This window comes from Ammospiza caudacuta, chromosome 7, assembly GCF_027887145.1.
Source record: "Ammospiza caudacuta isolate bAmmCau1 chromosome 7, bAmmCau1.pri, whole genome shotgun sequence".
Lineage (NCBI taxonomy): Eukaryota > Metazoa > Chordata > Aves > Passeriformes > Passerellidae > Ammospiza > Ammospiza caudacuta.
The window spans coordinates 39,757,561-39,775,381 of record NC_080599.1 but is presented as its reverse complement, the minus strand read 5'-3'; the positions used below and the strand labels follow the sequence as shown (position 1 = coordinate 39,775,381).

Below are 17,821 nucleotides of genomic sequence, written 5' to 3'. Positions count from 1 at the left end.
AGCAAAGCTGTGAGTGGAAGGAGATGTGGAAAAACAGTACTTTCCCACCTGTTGGGATGAGGCCTTCCTGTTCTGCTTTTGCCAGACTTACCCAGATAACTCCCACAAATGCTTTTCAGCTATTTTTACCTATTTTCTGCCCAAGCAGCACTTTCTAGAGATGCAAACAAAACATGTAATTCATTCTTCTCACCTCACCTCCACTGCAACTACTCCTGTTGCCCTGGGTTTGTTTATATGGGAGATGTTCCCTTTTCTTTCATGAAGCAAGCTTTTCATGCTGGATAATTTTGTGCTTGCCTTCAGCCTCTCAAGTCCTTTGAATAAGCCAAGCTGTCCATGAGATGGTGCCACACGCAGAGTTAAAACCCTACTTAGCTTACCAGAGACAGCAGACAGGGAACAGTCTTCCTAGGCACTGCATTTAATAGGGCATATTTATTATGTCTATTATTATTATAATCTGGACTCCTTCAGCTTTGGATACATGAATAATACAGCATCAAAAAAAAAAGTTTTTAAAAAGGTGCTTTTATATATAGATAGATAAAGATAGCTCGCTGTGATTCATCTGCTAAAAATTGCTGCTGCTCCTTGTTTGTTTGTTTTGTTCAAGCAGAAATCGCTGGGCAAGACGAATGCCAGGAATGGGAATACAGGATAAGCCTAAATTTCACGACTTCTTGTCATGCTGGAAGGTTGCTGTCAAAACTTTGGTGCAGGTCTGGAATTTGCTTAGAGACGAAGTCGCAGCTCCGGGTGCAGCGCAGCAGCCGAGCACAGCCAGGCAGGGAGGCATGGGAAGAGCATCTGGCCCATGCAGGGATGAATGAAGGTCACTGTGCCTTCTCCAGGGGAAGGCTGCAGGGACTGGAGCAGGAGCTGTGCAGCCCCCACGAGCCAGCATCTGGATAGGAATGTCCCCCTGCACAGCTAAAATTTGAGTGGTTTCAGGGAGTCCTGTGATGTGTTTTACCTTGTGCCATATGAGGGTGTAAATCGTTGTGCCTGTTCTTCTGGCCAGGTGCAGAGGTTTCTCTGGTGGGGATCAGGGTTTGGAGTCATCAGCAGCACAGAAAAGAAACACTAAAAACCCTTCAGGCTGTAAAAACAACCCTTGGGCAGACAATGTCTCACTCAGAAGTACAGATGGAGGTGTTGCTGCTGGAGCTGCACATTCTGACTACATTTTGGGCCAACTTCTGCATAGCTGTGAGCCAGGGAGAGACACAAAGCCCTCCCAAGCCACTGCACAGTGCACAGCAATAAACTCCAGCTCTGCTCTCCACCCCTACAGCTCCGTTTGCACCTGACAGGTGCTGCCACATCCACAGCCTGTGGCCTGCTGGTCCCTCACGTGCCACAACGGAGGACACGCAGCCAGCAGTGGAGCTGGGAGCAGCATCAGATCTCCACATCTGGTGTAGAACCTGGGCTTCACCCTCTGTAGACATCCTGGGGTCTGGTCCCAGTCACAGACAGGAGTCCAGACTGCCTGCTCTGGGCATTGCTAGGGATGTGTCAGAGTGGTTTTTCAGCTCTGCATGGACACAGCCATTACCAAAGTTGAGTCTCAGTGGTCAGTTGGATCCTGCCTTGGTGGAAATAAAACACCAGTGCTCTGTAGCTTCACAGAGGGTAAGCCATAAAATAAAAATACTAAGGAAATAGCTGTAACAAACTCTTGACATCCATCATGAGGGACAAGATCTGTCTTAACCCACTAAAACATTATTTAATTTTTTTCCCAGGGGCCAAAACACAGCTCTTCTGCATGAGATATGTGTGTCGTTGGATATGTGTGTATCCCTAAATTTAATTTGTCCAATTGCATTAGGACAAGCAGCTAATTCCAAAATTCATTTTGTTTCCATAATCAACCCCTCTGCCAAATGGCATTTGGGTGGAATTGTGGAGATTGTGATTTTTATTTAAAGTGATTTATTGAAATCATTAGCAATGTTCCCTAAGTGGAATCCATGGCAATCCTTTTAATCTTCCCCCCATCACAGTAAATGCAAACATTTTTTTTAATAATAGAGAGATTGAAATATAAGGTTATTAAAATCCACACTTGTGTATCTCTCCATGCTCTCTCCCTCTGTAATGGGCTGGAAACCATAACTGTGGAAATAAAGGCTCCCTTTCAGAGCGGAGATGCAGAGAGTGTATAATGAACAGTTAAGCATCTATTTAGTCACTTTGAATTGATAAGGGTGTTAATGAAAATGAAAGAAGCCAACTTGATTTCCGCTGCAGAGAAATACAAATGGTGGGGGAGTATTTTTGTGGTAGTGCCCTAAGCCCCTTTAATGGAGTCAGTGTCTGCAGCAGAACTCAGCTTCCCCATGTGCTTTTCCAGCCTCTTCCCACAAGTACTCAGTGGAGCTCTAGGAAACTGAGGGGGATTGCTCTGTGTCCCACTGGGGCAAGGTCTGGGCTGCTGTCACCAGCTGTCCCCAGGCAGACAGAGAGCTGCCCTGTTGCCCCCAGCTCTGATTAATCTCTCCAGGTACCCACACCTTTGCAAACCCTCTGCCTCCAATCACTCAGCTCCATCCCCTCCTGGGAACACAGGGGTACAGCATGATGGGAGCCTGCCTGGGACAGTCACAGCTGAAGCCAGGCACAGGGGTGGGTCAGCCGGACCAGGTGCTCTCCTGTTCCCTCTGCTTGATGCACTGGTGCCATGGCAACTGCTAGCACCAAACAGCTGTGGTGAAAGGACAGCTTTGGAGCAGCTTCGGTCCCCAACGACCAGTGGCCATGTCCTGGGGGTTGTTCTCTCCTCCTAAGAACCCCAGGCAAAGGATGAGCAGAGCAAAGCCAGACTGCACCGTGCCACCCTTGCACAGAGCCCAAAATTCACTTCACATTGAAAAGTTTTTATAAAAAAAATAATATTGCCATATTTTCCATCTTGGAAAGATAAAATCTGGTGTGGAGAATCTGACAGAGGAGCCATTTGCCCTTAGCTCCTGACTCATGCCCTGGCCCTCAAAGCATCTCTGCAGCTTCATGCTCTGGAGGCAGAGTAGCAGCTCCAACTCTGGACATCAAGATGCTGGGGCAGAGGGACAGCAGGACCTATCCCTTTGCAGAATATGTATCCATGCAGCTGCCCACATATTCTTCTGTAACCAGTCACAGCTCTATCACTTGTGAGAAGAAATTTTAGGATGTTGTTCAATGGTCCTGGGCACCAGAAATTACTCTGACACAGTCCATGCACATTCCAGGGAGGGCAGAAAAGCTTTTTCCTCAGCATCTTCTTTGCTCCTGGGCTGGTACAGTCTGTCCATCACCAACCCAAACCCTGGTGATATTATTGCACAAGAGATGTTGCCATTTTATTCTATACTCTTCCAACCCCCAGGCAGCTGGCAGGATTGCTGCTGGCTGGTAACACACACACACAAAGTTAATCTTTTCGTGTTGTTTCTCAGAAGCTCCATTTGGCTGCTTTCAGGCTTATTGTGGTGATTTTCTTGCCCTCGTGACAGCTGTTTCTTATATGGGGAAGCAGCACACAAAAAAAAATTAAAAAAAAAAAGAAAGAAAAAAAAAAAGAAAAAAAGGGGGGGGCTGTGATTTATTTTCACCTCCAAATATAGAAAAACAATTTCCCCCTGTCTAAGATTTCCTCCTCTTTAAATATGTTTCACTGCCTTTAAGCCAGCAACTCAGTGATCGCAGAGATCCCACCAGTACACTAAGGCAGATGAGCTGTATGTGTAGGGAACACGAACCAGTTTAAGACCATTATCAAGGTGACCAAGGCGGCTGGCTCTTACCAGTTGGCACAAACAGCTTAGCAGGGAGGGGACGCGGTGCGGGAGCTCAGCCTCAAGCCCTCCGTGCTTTCTGCAAAGCTGTCCTCCCTCCGATGCCCAAACTTTGCGGGGCTGCGGGAGCGGGTCCGCGGGCAGCATCACTCCTGCGGGATGCCGGCGGTGGGATGGATGATGTCCGCCCCGCTGCCGGCAGCGCCCGCCCTGTGATTCCCGCCTGCCGCCGGCTCCGCTCCCAGACAAAGGCTGAGCTCAGCGCCCGCGGGCGGCTGGACCTGGGCTACCCACGGCAGCGCTCCCCAGCTTCCCCTGCACCTCCCCGCGAACACCCCGCAGACGGATCAGAGCTCATCTTTTGTCCCCGCAAGGATTAACTCCCCGGGGAGCGGCGGCGGAGGCTGAGCCCACGCTGCCAGCCTGCTTCCAGCACGCTCAGGAGTTTCGGAGCCAAGCTCCCGGCAGCTAATCCCCCTCGCAGCCGGGGCTGAGGAGGATGGGGAGAGCCGGCAGGTGAAGGGACAGCAGGGAAGAGGACGGGAGGAGTGTCACACACACACAGAGCACACGGCAGCGGAGCGGATCGCATCGGATCGGCGGCTGCGTGCGGGGAGCTCCGCAGGGACCCAGCCCGCAATGAAACCAGCTGGAGCATCAGGAGAGAGGATCTGCTCGCTTGGAAAAGTCTTTAAGGTAAAACCCGAGACCGGCCGCTTCTGGAGCGGGTGCTGGGCTCTCTGCCGGCGTGCTCGTTGTCTCTGACTTGGTTGTGTTTTTAAAGGAATCGATCGGGAGATGCCGGTAGAAGAAGTTGCCGAAAGCCGGGCTGGAATGGGCCGGAGCTGCGCGCCGCCGGCCCCGTCGCACAGAGGAGCAGCCGAACTTTGTGGGGTCTGAGCGTTTGTCCCCTCTGCCAACCGGAGAGCCAGCACCGCACCGCGCACCGGGAGCCTGACCGAGCCTGGGGCAGAGGCAGCGGGGGTTTCTGTCTCAACAAGGACCATCGCCTCTGAAACAAAAAAAAAAAAAAAAAAAAAAAAAAAAAAAAAAAAAAAAAAAAAAAGCTGGAGAAGGGCAATTTATTTTTCTTTTCCAGATGACTGAAAATATCTACAGGATCCTGTCTCTCCGGTGTTCATCAGTGAGTAGCATAAGGGACAGGCGGCTGAGGAACAAAAATGATATCGGTCAAAATCATTCCAGCACCTACTTTTTCCTAAGGAACTTCATGCCCATAGGGGTTTTCTGCGGGCATTTCTAGGAGTGAGGCGAGGGACCACAGATGCATCCCTACCGGATCATGTAAGAATTTGCAAATGAGAAACGTACCCCATCCAGACCTTCTCTGCCCGCTTTGCAGTACATGGTTTGGTGTAAGCACAGCAATTCTCACCTCTTTCTCTCCCTTTTAAGCCTCTTGAGCTTGGAGACCTCTTTCCTCATTGCAATTATGATTATTTGCAACATCAGTGCCATCAAAGATTGGAGCACTTTCCTTTCCCAAATCCTCCCCAGCGTTAACAAGACTCTGAACTTGGTACAGCAAGTGGAAGCCACCACCAGCTCGGTGGTGAGTGTCCTCCAGGACCCTGAGCAGGACAACTACCTGTCCAATAGCCAGTCCATGAACTCCAGCAACTTCACAGCTGGCCTGGACCACTTGTTCCAGTACTCATACTCGGACAATGACCAGCTCTACAAGGAGTACAAACCCCCTCCTCGAGATGCCATTCCTCTGCCCAAGGCTGTCCTCTACCTCCTCATGGCAGCCCTGGTGGTGGTGGCAGTGGCGTACGCCATCGTCGGGCATCTCATCAAGGACCTCATCTACGACTTTGTAGGTGAGTGTGGCCTTCATGCATTGTGTGCTTGTGGCCAAAAAGAGCCTGGTGCCGAGGCTGGACGTGCTGCCTTGCGTGTCTCCTTTGATTTGGGCGGGTTTTAGACCAAGCTTTGACCCTTTCACATTTGCAAGAGTGTTGGTTTATTTAATGTGCTGGGTTCTCCAAACTGAGTTCTGTGTTGACCATATTCCCAGAGAAAATCCTTGGGTTTAGCCCCCTTCCTCAAGGAGCAGATCTTGTGCCTGTGTACGTGTGCATAAATGTGTGTCCGTGAGTCTGGGTTGCCAAATGTCTGAAAAATCTCTTGGCCTGTTTCAACTGAGCTTGAATTAGAGGTCTCCAACATGAAAAGTTTCATGGCAACAGCTACCTGAGCACAGGATAACAACCCACTAGTGCATAGTGAAAGAAAATCTGCCATATGAGCTTAACCCCTTATTAGACACCAGTGAGTCTATAAACTCCTAGGAAACACAGCTCAGCAGCCTGGTTGCCTTAGAACAGTCATCACAGACCTGCAACAAATCCACGCAATGACAGCCCAAAGAGGGTACATTTTTTTGAGATTTGCCTTCCTCCTCTTTGGTTTCACCCAGTTGCTGATGAATGCTGTCCCTTTCCATCAGGGCTGAGAGCACAAACACTGCTGGCTGCTGTGGTCAGGCACAGCTGCTTGGCCGCTTGTGACAAGCCTTCAACGATACTCTTGCTCTTTTTCCCATAATTTGTAAGGCTGGTGGTGCTGGGGAGTGCAAATGTGCCCAATTCCCACCTGAACCTCTGGTACTTTTGGCCCCTACACCCTGACAGCCATTGTGTCCTTCTGAGGGTCAGGGCCCTGCTTCAATTACAGTTTTCCAGTTTGGATAGGGATCCAGAAGGGATCCCCAGGGATTTGAGTTCCTGGCTCCTGCAGATGTGCACAATCCCCAAAAGCTCTGGGAACAATGCCCTGCACAGGGAAACAGAGGCTGAAATCCCTTTGCACAGCCTTGCTCTGAGCCTGACCCCCAGTCAGGGTTGAAGCCCAGCAGGCTCCATCTCTGCAGGGGGAGGGAGATCACACTCATCTGGAACAAAATCCACGTGTTCATTCATGATTGCCCTTTATCTCCCTGCTCCTGGGACACAGGAGACACAGAGCAGCCAAAACTCCAGCCAGTGCCTGGGGGTGGGCAGCACCCCTGCCCTGCTGAGGGGAGGGCAAGCCAAGCCCTTTGGGCAGACAGTCATGACCAAGCAAGGGCCAGCAGGTCCAGGACACAGGGATTTAGAGGGGGGTTATTTGTGACAAGAAAGGTCAAACCTCCTGGCAGGAGCAGTACTTGGGGTCTCACATGAGGCTGAGCCTAGAAAACTGCAGGGAGCTGCTGCTGAGGAGTTTTTTCTTCACTCCAGATGGAAGGAAACAGATATATTGTCTTAAAGTGTTAAATTTAACCCTTAATCAGCAGCTTGCTGGGGCTGTGCTCATCTGATTTCGTGCTGCCTTCCCCACAAAGGTAGGCAGTGGGGACAGCACCTAAAAATATCCCCACTCCTGCCCCAAGAAGGTCAAAGGACCAGGCCAGCCAGGTTGGAAACTCCCCCGAGGCAGGGGCAGCCCAGTCCCAGTGTCCCCACAGAGCAGACACCCCTGTCCCCATTGCTGTGGCCCCTGATGCAGGAGAGCAGAGATTTGGGTGCTCAAACCACCCCTTGGGTGGGTGCTGCAGAGCAGGGCAGAATCCACAGAAATGCCCTGTCCCTGCAGGCACAGAGGGGCTGCAGCTGCAGTCGGGGACACCTGGGCCCAGCTGTGCTGCTTCCAGCTCGGCACCAGTGTTCCCTGCTGACCTTTAGCTTGAGCCTCTGCGTGGGATGAGGTCAGCAGGGTGGCCTTCTCTTGCAAAGCCCTTTGCAAAGGGACTGCCACAGCCTTTCACAGCACCAAGCATGGGGACAGCACCGGGGTCTGCTTGCTTCCTGACACTTTGGAAGAAGCCTTTTCCCAGTTTAACACCCCTGGCTGAGGGCAAAGCATCCTCCCTGCCCCGGGGTGAGGTAATATCTCTCCAAGTTAAGGTCAGAAATCCATATGTGAGCTTCTTCCTCCTCCAGGCAGAGAGGAGAAGGCACTTCCCAAACTCCAGCAGCACTCCTCAGAGCTGAAGGCTGCCTCCAGCTCATCCTAGTTAGCACTCCAGGCCCATCTTCCCACAGTTTTTACACTTAAAATGAGCCAGTCCTCGGAGGAGAGCAGATGAGACCATGTTTGTTAACACTGCCAAGGAACAGCTTTTAAAGAGAAGGGGTTTCATTTGAATGAATTTGCATAAAATTACTCTAGGGACTGGACAGAGAGACCAAGGGACAGTAAATAAGAATCTGCTCTATTAGCTGCCTTAACACAATGCCTGGATTGATATACTCAGCAGCAACTCCAGCCTCTGCTATCAGCATTTCTGCACTAATCATGTTCAGAAATACGCAGGGAGAGATGGAAATAAGATGCCAAAGGGCTGGAGCCTGTTTCAGGGAGATTAAAGTGGCAATAGTTAATCGCTGCTTTAAACAGTCTCTGGGAGGCAGCGGGGATGATTGTGACTCCTCAATACCAGCTTGTGGGACACGGCTTGGGGAGTCAAAGCATCAGCCAGGTCCCTGCTCCCACAGGAGCAATGAGAAGCAGGTGCTGGGTTCAGTTTTGGATGGTGAAGGGGTTCTTGGGACGCTGCCAAGGTTTTCTTCCTGCGAAATCTGAACGGGTATTTGCAGATGCTTCTTAAAAAATCAATTAGAGCTTGCCCAGGCATCCCCAGGGGGACATGAGCACTGCTGTGATGCCCAGCAGGCTGGGGAGGAGTGGAAAATGGGAGCTGCATAGGAGAAAGAGGAAAGATGCATTGTTGGAGAGCAGGAAGGCAGAGCAGCTGGATGTGGATAAGAGGGCTCTGAAAGAGCCCCTGTTCAGCTCTTCCTGGAGAGCCCCAAACACCTTCATTTCTCTCCAGTCGCACGTTTGGCTTTCCCAAAACTCATCCGATGTCTCTGTGTGGGGTTGGACGTGATCTCCCCGAGCAGGGTGGGAGGAAGGCTCCTGCGTGAGCAGGCTCAGGCCCCACCAGCAGTCGAGGCAAATTGGGTCGAAGCGTTTGGAAAGCTGCTTAACTCTGAAGCGCTGGAGAGCTGCCAGAGCCGGCGCTGCGGCGAGGAGCGGGCTTGGCAAATGACAAGGCTGTCACCGCCGTACGAGGCGCCTAATTACTGCAATCCCGGGAATCTGCCCGCCCTCCCTCCTCCGGCCCCGGCAGCTCGCTGAATATCGCTCCTATTTAAAATTAAAAAGAATAAAAAAAAAAAAAAAAAGGAGGAAAAAGGGGGGAAAAAATAAAAAGTTTGACTGGAAACAAAGGTGTTGCCATGGAGACTGCACGCGTGTGGTGGCCGGGAAAGGGGACAGCATCATCTCCCGCACGGGAAGGAAGGCTCTGCTGGGCTGCGTGGGAGCCGCGCCTGGCAGGAGACCTTGGCTGCTGTCCCCCGCTTCAGCCAAGGCTCCTCCGGGCTGCTCATCTCCAGACAGGCCTTGGAGGGAACTTTTCCCTCGGAAATGGGCCCAGGGCAGATGCCCAGCAGGTTCATTGACACTGGCAGGACTGTGCTGGTCGATGGCTTTGGTGCTGCTCAAAGCCCTACGCCATCCTTGGAGCAGGATCTTTCTTTTCTTTGCCCTTTTGACCCACCAGCCATATTTTTGTTTTTCAGCCTTATCTCCAACCAGCACATTTCAGGCTTCTTTAGGAAACGGTCTCCTTGAACAAAGAAGCTGTGCATGAATGTGGCATTGCTGAAAATAGCTGTTGGGTGATCCTGCAGGGACATGGGATCCACTTTAATTGCTCCACACAGAAACACAGGGCTCTGAGGATAATGCAGCCCAGGCAGGGATTGCAGACAGCATGTTAGGTCCATCAGAGAGGACTTATACCTCCTCTTTTCCAGCTCTGTTTTGAGGATAATTCCTTTGCCTGCCAAAGTTGTGGGAAGTAACCACGTCAGGTTCCCTTCTGCTTTTCTATCTTGGTTCTAACCCACCTCTCGCAGTGATCCCCTGCCTGTTTCCCTTCTGGTGCATGGGGGTGCATCAGGAGTTCCTGAGGTGTTGTTTGGGGAAGCAGTGGCTGCTGTAGGATAATTCACCACTCTCCTCACAGGCTGGGGCTGGACAAGGAGCCACAGTGGTCTGCAAAGGGGGCCCACTCCAGGACAGCTGCATTTGAGGCCAAACCTTTGGAGCTCAGAGCTGGAGGAGAGGAATGGCTTCCAGCACACACTGCCAGGCATTGACCAAGGCCTCAGGGATGCAGCATCCCAGGGTAGCCTTCCCATTCCTGCCATCATGTGGTGCAGGGATGGGCTGTGTCAGGTCCAGGGATGGGCTGTGTTTGTCTGCTGCCCTGCAGGCACTGCTCTCCCTTGAGCTGAGACCCAGCAGGGCTCTTCACTCTCTAGTCACCTTCACTCTGCCTCTGGAAGACATGGACAGCAAATATCCACCCCCAGGACCATGCCTGCCTCCCACCTACCCCACCTGAGCCACCATCTCTCAGAGACCCATTTTCTGGAGCTGCAATGCTGCCTGATGGGTGGGACTGGCATCAAATGCAGGCTTGGTCCAGGGTTGCTCTGGTGCATGCAGAGAAGCTGTTTTTAAGAGAATATAATAATTAATTGAGTGCCTTTTCCACGTCACCCCTTCTCCCACCAGGTGCCTCCTGCTGGTCACAGCTCTGCAGAGGAGCAGTGTCCTTACCTGTCCATCAGCAAAGCAGAGTGCTCCCCATGCTCTTTGGGGTGCAGGACAATTTTGACTCAGCCAGCACAGCAAAACTGAGAAATTTCTGCAAAGCAGGGCAGGAAGAACAAACCCTAACATCAAATTCATTTAGGAATAAGTGAATCTTCATTTAGAAAGAAGTGAGGGGAAAAGGGGGGTTTCTAACAAATTACTGTTGCCAGGGGCAGACACAGATTTTCCATCAGAACAAACCTGGGAGTTATCTGTTGATTTTGCTAATGGATAAGTAGAATCTGTCCAGCAAATGAGACAGCTACAACATCCAGCTGTGACTGCTGCATCATGTCAGAGACACGAGGGATACCCTTGAACTCATCTCCATTGGGAATGCTCCGGCCAGAGCTGGCCCTGCCTTGCTGCAGAGCAATGTGATTGCTGGGTCAGGACTTGTTTCAAAGAAAGAGGTGCTTCTGCTCCTGCTGATGGGAAAAGAGCTTTTTTAGCAGCTGCTTTCACACCCAGCTCCATTTAAAGCAAAACTAGAGCACGAGTTTGATTGTTCATCGAACATGTCGCCCCTTCCTTTCCTGTTTCCATCTCTACAGGGACTGTGAATGTCTCACTCACCAGGCTGCATTTAAATTTCAGCCCTTTCTCCCACCCCCTTCTGCTCTTCTGCCTGGGATGTCTCTTTTTCAGCAGCTGAAATGCCTCACAGACATCCCACCCTGCCACCAGTGAATGCAGGGGACTGTGCCACCCCCTTGGGGTGACACTGGGCACACAGCAACCCTGAGCCCCTCTGCACCCAGACAGCAGGAGGCTGCTCTCTGCTGCCTGCCCTGCCAGGGCTTTCTGGGCAAGGACCAGCTGCTCATACGAAGGGCATGCTGTGACATCTGGGCATCCCCAGTGTTTTTGTGTCCCCAAAAATACAGCATATCCCAGGGGTCCTGCCTCCAGGGGTGCTGTCAAAGACTCAGAGACAGGCTGGTGCAGGGACATTTTGTGCCACATCACTCTGCTACTTGGGGATAATAATAATAGTAATAACAATAACAGAATTGCTATTCCACAGCTGCTGATGTGCCCAGTCTGCTCTATCTCCTCTCTCCAGCTGCTTTGGATCAATCACTCCATATCGATCTCACCCCACCTCTCCACTGGCTCTGCAGACCCCAGCAGGCCCACTGATCCTCAGCAGCACCTGACCAGCAGGAAGAGGTGTCTCTGGGTTAGATACTGCTCCTCAGCCTGGCTGAGAAAGTCACTTTGTTCCTCTCTTTTATCCAAGACATTCACACACACACCCGTGGGCATGCCCTGGATTTTGCAGCATGTGTTATGAGCTCCTTCCAGTGGCTGGGTAGGGACAGGCAATACTTCTTATCTCCAAAGTGTGACTGTCCTGGGTGTGGATGTGCCACTGCCCCAGGAGCACTCTGTGGGATCCCTCCTCACCCCAGCTCTGCCTGTAGCTGTCCCAGATCCATTAGGTGTCATTAGGTTCAGCCTAACTTTGCTCACTTGCTGGCTGGAGATTGTGTGAACTCGTATGTGGACTTAGACCCAAAAGAGGATTTTGTTTTCCTCTGTGTGTATATTTTTTGTGGCTCATGCATCCCCCTGCCAGCTGTAAGGGATGGAGAGATAAATACCTGACATGGTGCTGAGGGCTGCAGGTTCATTTGGTCAGTCACCACCACCACCCCTGGGCTCCCAGCCCTTGGCCACCTCCATTACCCAGTTACACCCCTGTGCAGGGTTCATTATCCAAGGTTTCCAGCCTGTGTTGGCACATAGCATGAGGCTGTCCTTCCCATCCCCTGCAAAGTTCCTTCCGCATCAGAGCGAGGTTTAATCCCACTGACGCCAAAGATGTGCAGGTCTCCTCTCTCTCCTCCCTCATCCCTCCCCAGACACGCCATGGGTGACCCCAGGAGACCTTGGTTCCTCCCCCTCACACTGAGAGGAGCCAGAGGGAGCTGCTGGGGAGGATGGAGACTGGCTGGGATGGAATTGGCATGCCTGGCAGGGGACACGAGGGCGCTGACATTTTTGTGGTTGTTTCTCCAGGGTCCTGCTGGCAGGAGATCCTCTGCCAGCTCCACGGGGCCTCGCTCCTCTCTTCCACACATGGCAACACGCTGAAGTTACAGGCCATAAATGGCCACAAATAACATGTAATTGTGTAATTACTTCACTCCTTACTTACACAGTCAAATCATAAAGGCATCGCAGTAAATACCCTCTAATGACAGCCTAATTACATCTTCCTGCAGATTACTGGGTAATTAGATCCAGCAGGCTCCAGAAATAATTCCCAGGGAAGCGGTGGTTCGGATTAGCACTCACAATCCAGCCTGCTCTCACCCAGGAGCTGGACTGTGGCAGCCCCACACAGCCACATCCCCTTTGGTGACAATGCACTGTGTCACTTCTCCCGTGCCAATGGCTTTTGCTGGTGCCCTTGGTGCTCTCCCAACACACCCATCCCCTGCATTTCTCTGCCTTTACCACAGTGCTTCATCCAGCTCTTGCTTCTCCTTGTGCCCACAAATGTCACCAGGGGTCCATCATCTGGCCACCAGATGCCACTCACCCCTGCTCACAGGCATGCAACGCTCTTTGCTCCTCATTGCACACGGCAATCCTTCTCCAGCAGCTCCCGGGATATTTGAGGACCCATCACCCCTTTTTCTAGAGATTATTCCCCTTCCTCCCTGCTGCTCCCACTGGAGTTTTACGGCTGACGTCAAGGAAGGCAAGCTGAGAACTGTAATAGTATTTGTAGGAGGCAATCCTGTTACTGCCTTCAGCTTCTCCTCACGGCAAGCAGCTCTCTGCGTGGGGGCTGCAGCAGCCTGCAAGGTCCTGGGGCCAGGAGGCTCTGTCTGGGATGGACCAGACCACAGAGAAGGTGGTGGAGTGTTTGGCCTTCAGTCCAAACCCAGTAAAGCCAAGCAAAATCAAAGCTATAAAAGAAAAAAACCCCAAATGAGCCTTCTGGGCTTGGCTGATTTTGCTTGGGGAAGGGTTGTGATGGGGAGCCCAGCCTCAGGTGGGTTATGCAAGTGAAAGATGAATGTCCTGTCTGGGACTCAGACACAGGGCTCCCCAAAAACCTTTGGACCCCTTCTTTGTGGAGTTTCCCAGTCCCTCTTGCCAGCCCAGTGGTGCCTGAGGGAGCTGTGGTTGTTCTTCTCCTGCCTTTCCTGTTGGACAGCCAGCAAGCCCTGCTGGCACAGTGATGGAGGTGAAGAAAATAGGAAAACCAAGGAAAAGCTGTCCCTCTCTGGACATGTTGCCAGTGCCCAGTGTCACCACAGAGCTCTACCCTCCTTGGACAGAGCCCCCTCCTCCAGCCAGCCCATGCTGGCAGTGGGGCACAACCCCTCCACTCCCTGTCCCTGCCAGGGTGGTCACCTACCCTGGCTCCAGAGTGTGAGCATCACCCTCAAAGTCATGTTCTGCTCTCTTGGGGATGCTGTGGCCAAATAGCTTCAGAATGGGGAAAAAAAATCAAATATTGCATAGCAAAAACAACAAAACTTTTGGCTTTTCTTAAAAGAAAATAAAACAAGAGAGAGAAGTTTTGGGTCTCTCAAAAAAAGTTCAAAATCTGATTTGCAGTGCACACACTGAGCACAGAGAGGCCCACAGGTCATTCCTGGCTCTCTGCTCACACCTGAAGAAATGTCTGGCCACCACTGGTGAGCTGAGAAATGAGATCTTCCATTCATTTCACACCTGGCATCCCACCCTGGCATCTGCCATTATTCAGTCCTAGTCTTGCGGCAAAACTTTTTTCGACAGCCCATGAGAAAGACGTCATCTCACTGGGATGGCATTTCTGGGTTCCTGTTCAGGAAACCATAACTGGAATGTCCTGTGGGAGAGAAAATACCCCACAGCACAAAGGAGAGAAATTGTATTCTGTGAGATCCAGTGGCAAGTAAGCAGAATTCCTCAGGAACAACAAAACCAGGCTGGTGCTTCTGTCTGCCTCCTGGAAGCCACCTCTGCTTTATTTTGACAGCAGAGCTAAAGCAGAGGGGTGCTGGTGCTCCACTGCCCACAGCCACAAGGTCTTGGGGCTGCTCTCCCTCACCTGGGTTTCCCCAGCTTTGATTTCCTCATTGCTGGTGCCTTCCCATCTCAGTGGGCTGTGGCCAAACAGTCAAGTTTTTTAGAGACAGCAGTTTTGGGAGCAGCACTGCCTGCTTTCACTCAGCTGCCATCCCTGGTGCTGCAGGGGATGTTCCAGTCACGCTGGCATCCAGCAGTGACACTGTGTTTTGGAGGGACATCAGTCACCCCCAGGGTCATGGATCAGCTCAGAACCAGGTCCTGGTGCAAGAAGCAGAGCCCCAAAACTGCCATGGAGGGTTTGAGGCCCTTGCATGGCTGTAATGTACTCTCAAGGCAGAAAAGCCATGTCCCAGCCACGTCTCCAACCCCATTTGGATGACAACATAGTTATTTAATCACTTACTCTGTCTGACAGCAAAACCCCACTTTAGGAAATAGATTGCTGGGGACCCCAGATGCACGCTTCACTTTGGAGGCACTTCACTCTCATTTTTGGGATTAACAGGGTGATTTCATCTGCCTAAGCTGGGAGGGCTTCCAGAAACCATCAGCCTGAAAACCAGCCCAGAGCTGGGAAGAGCAGAAATCCCAGCACCAGGGGAGTGGAGGGAGCTGAAGGGGCAGGGATGGCCAAGGGACACTCCTGGAGGGGAAAGCACGCAGAGCCAGAGGTAGGGTGTAGCAGGAGGCAGCAGTTCTCGAGGATTTTCAGTCTTGAGCTCTGGGCAAAGAGCTGGAGGTAACCAAGGGCTTGTTTTGTGCTTTTCCCTCCTCCAGACTGGATCTTTGGCCCCAACCCGGATGACAACAGCAACAAGAGCGACATCAACTGCATCAGCAACAGCGTCAACGAGATGAGCGAGCTGCCCGAGGCGCCGCAGCGGCAGCACCGGGAGCGGCAGCCCCAGGACGTGGTCATTGCCATCAGCGAGACCTGCCACCTGCCGCAGCAGACGTGACCGGCGCCACGCCCGGGCCGGGCGGGATGGAGCAGCGGGATCGGCATGGAGCAGCGGGATGCGCAGGAGGGATGGAGCAGCGGGATGGAGCAGTGGAACACGGCAGCAGCCGCCCCGCAGGGCCGGGCGGGGAGAGGATGGGATGGGCAGAGCCGGCCCTGGAGCAAAGCCCTCCTCCCCCTGGTTGTACCAGCCTCTAAGGACCTTGTGGGGGTGGGTGGCATCACCCCTTCTCCCAGGCTTGTCAGCCCTTGGGTTTGTGACCCCCTCTTTGTTCCCTGTGAATAGCAAAAAAGAAAAAGCAAATGCAAAATACACCCACCAGACAAAGCTTGCAAGAGGAATGAGCTGCAGAGAGAGGCCGGGCAGTCCTTTGGCATGTGGCTGTCCCGTGGTGTGGGAATGGGGTGGGGAAAAGGGCAAAGGAGACAAGGAGGCTGCAGAGAAATGTGGTGTCTGCACTTCTGGGGCCATGCCCAGGGCTCAGCAGGGAGCTGGGAGCTGCAGAAAGGCACAGAAAAGCCAGCAGGGGCCAAATCCTCCAGTACATTGGTGATCTGCCTGGGCCATCACTCCTGCAGCTCCAGCTCACAGCCCTGTCCAGCAGGTGTGTCCTGTGGCTCTGGGACAGCAGGGTGACAGCCCAAGCTGCCCAGGAAGCCTGATTCCTCTGGGCCTGTAACCAAACCAGGGACATCACATTCCCTCCACCACATCTCTGCTTGAGCCCAGCACCCCCTGGCAGGGAGCAGCCCTGTTGGGACCAGGTGCAATCAATTTCTCTGAGGAAATGTTGCTGGAGAGGAGGACAGGGACCCATCTGCGTGGAATCCAAACCCTTTCTGTGGGAAAACAGCCCTTGTATGTCTGCATCCTTCAGACCCATCCCAGTGTGAGCACCTCCTACATCACCCCCAGAATTCCTGCCACCCCAAGGGGTGCTGGCTCTGTACTGGGGCCAGCCCCACATGCATTGATGGTGCAGGGACACCTCCCTCTTCTCCCTGGACACCTTCCTCTTCCCAGCCAGAGCACACCAACCAAAACTGCCCTTCTCTGTGCCCAAAGACATTCTTCCCCATTTGTAGATCCCTGCTCCTCACTGTTTAAGGGGCTCAGGGGAAGCCAGCAACAGCAAATGTGTGGGGCAAGCTCCCAAACCATGTGGCAAAAGGAGCATCCTGGAGGCTTCATTGCTGTTTTAAGATCAGCTCTTCAAAACCTCAATACAGGTTTTAAACGAGGATCCAGAATTTCTCTGTATATCACAGTGGAGGCACTGGGACCAAGCTCATTCCTTGTGCCTCTCTCTTATGAAGATCCCTTTACTCTCCACATCTTCCCTGAACTTAAAAAAAAAGGTGATGCTGATGTGCCACAGAGGCAGTCCTGAGATAGGGCCGTGGTCCAGACTTGTGCCTCTGCATTCAGGGATGCAAGTCCTGTCTTTTCCCAGCCTGCAGTACCCAGCACACCACAAACAGAGGGGCCAGAACAGCATTTTCCCCTTCTGAAAGGGCTCAAGGAAAATGGACGTGGTTTCAAACTCCTGCTCCAAGGGCTTTAATGAGAGCCATTACCAGCAGTCCCACCCTGGGCTGGGGCTTTGTCACTTTTCAGCAAGTAACAGTGAGGACAGTACCCCAGACCTCCCCCCGTAATTAACCATTTCCGATCTGACAGTGTTCTCTGTTTTGCCACCGTCGTTTTTCTCTGTGGTTTTTTTGTTTTTGTTTTTGTGTTGTTTTTTTTTTTTTTTTTTTTTTTTTTTTTTTTTTAATTTGAATCCTGGGTTTGTGGCTGCTCTGGCACCTGCCAGGCTTCCTGGGGCTGGACAGGGATGCTCCATCAGCACAAGGGGGATGCTGGGGCACGATCCCCCCAGTGACTGTCACCCCTGTAGTAACCCCCTGCAGCACCAGGGCTGGCTGTGGGCTGGGGAAGCCGGGAAGCTCCAGATTCCCGGGGTTCAGCAGGTTGTGCAGGGAGGTTGTACAGGTTTCCTGCTCCCCTACTCTCTCAGCATCAGCATGCTGGACACCGGGGTCACGCAGGTGAGGGACAGTGACACACCGTGTGTCACAGTGGCACTGCTCACCATGGGGACACGCCACTCCTGGGCACAGCCGATCCCCCCACGGCTGCACCGCAGCCCCATCACCCATCAGCGGCTGGGAATGAGGTGGAGGCTTCCCTGGGCATGGAGGCAGCCCCCTGCACTCCAGCCGGGCTCTGGCTCCCTTCCGGAGACCTTCGGGGTCCCACAGGACGCGGGTTGAGCCCAGGAGATGCTCCCGCACCGAGCAGCGGCTCGCACGCTGGGCTGGGGAGGCTGCCCCGGAGCAGGAGCCGAGGGAA

General features: G+C 52.5%; 1 protein-coding gene across 1 annotated transcript; it reads left to right on the top strand.

Annotated features, from left to right (window-relative positions):
- The first annotated feature begins 4,871 nt into the window (after nt 1-4,871).
- Nucleotides 4,872-15,644, top strand: LOC131560349 (uncharacterized). Its single transcript, XM_058809032.1, has 2 exons — nt 4,872-5,629; nt 15,282-15,644. Exons 1-2 carry the CDS (start codon nt 5,152-5,154, stop codon nt 15,461-15,463), a joined length of 660 nt encoding a protein of 219 aa, XP_058665015.1. The 5' UTR covers nt 4,872-5,151; the 3' UTR covers nt 15,464-15,644.
- Nucleotides 15,645-17,821: the final 2,177 nt, after the last annotated feature.

Excerpts from the sequence above, each read along its gene's own strand:
- LOC131560349 (XM_058809032.1), top strand. The coding sequence starts at position 5,152 with ATGGTTTGGTGTAAGCACAGCAATTCTCACCTCTTTCTCTCCCTTTTA. Across the intron at positions 5,630-15,281 it reads CCTCATCTACGACTTTGTAG|ACTGGATCTTTGGCCCCAAC; the intron begins GTGAGTGTGGCC and ends TCCCTCCTCCAG.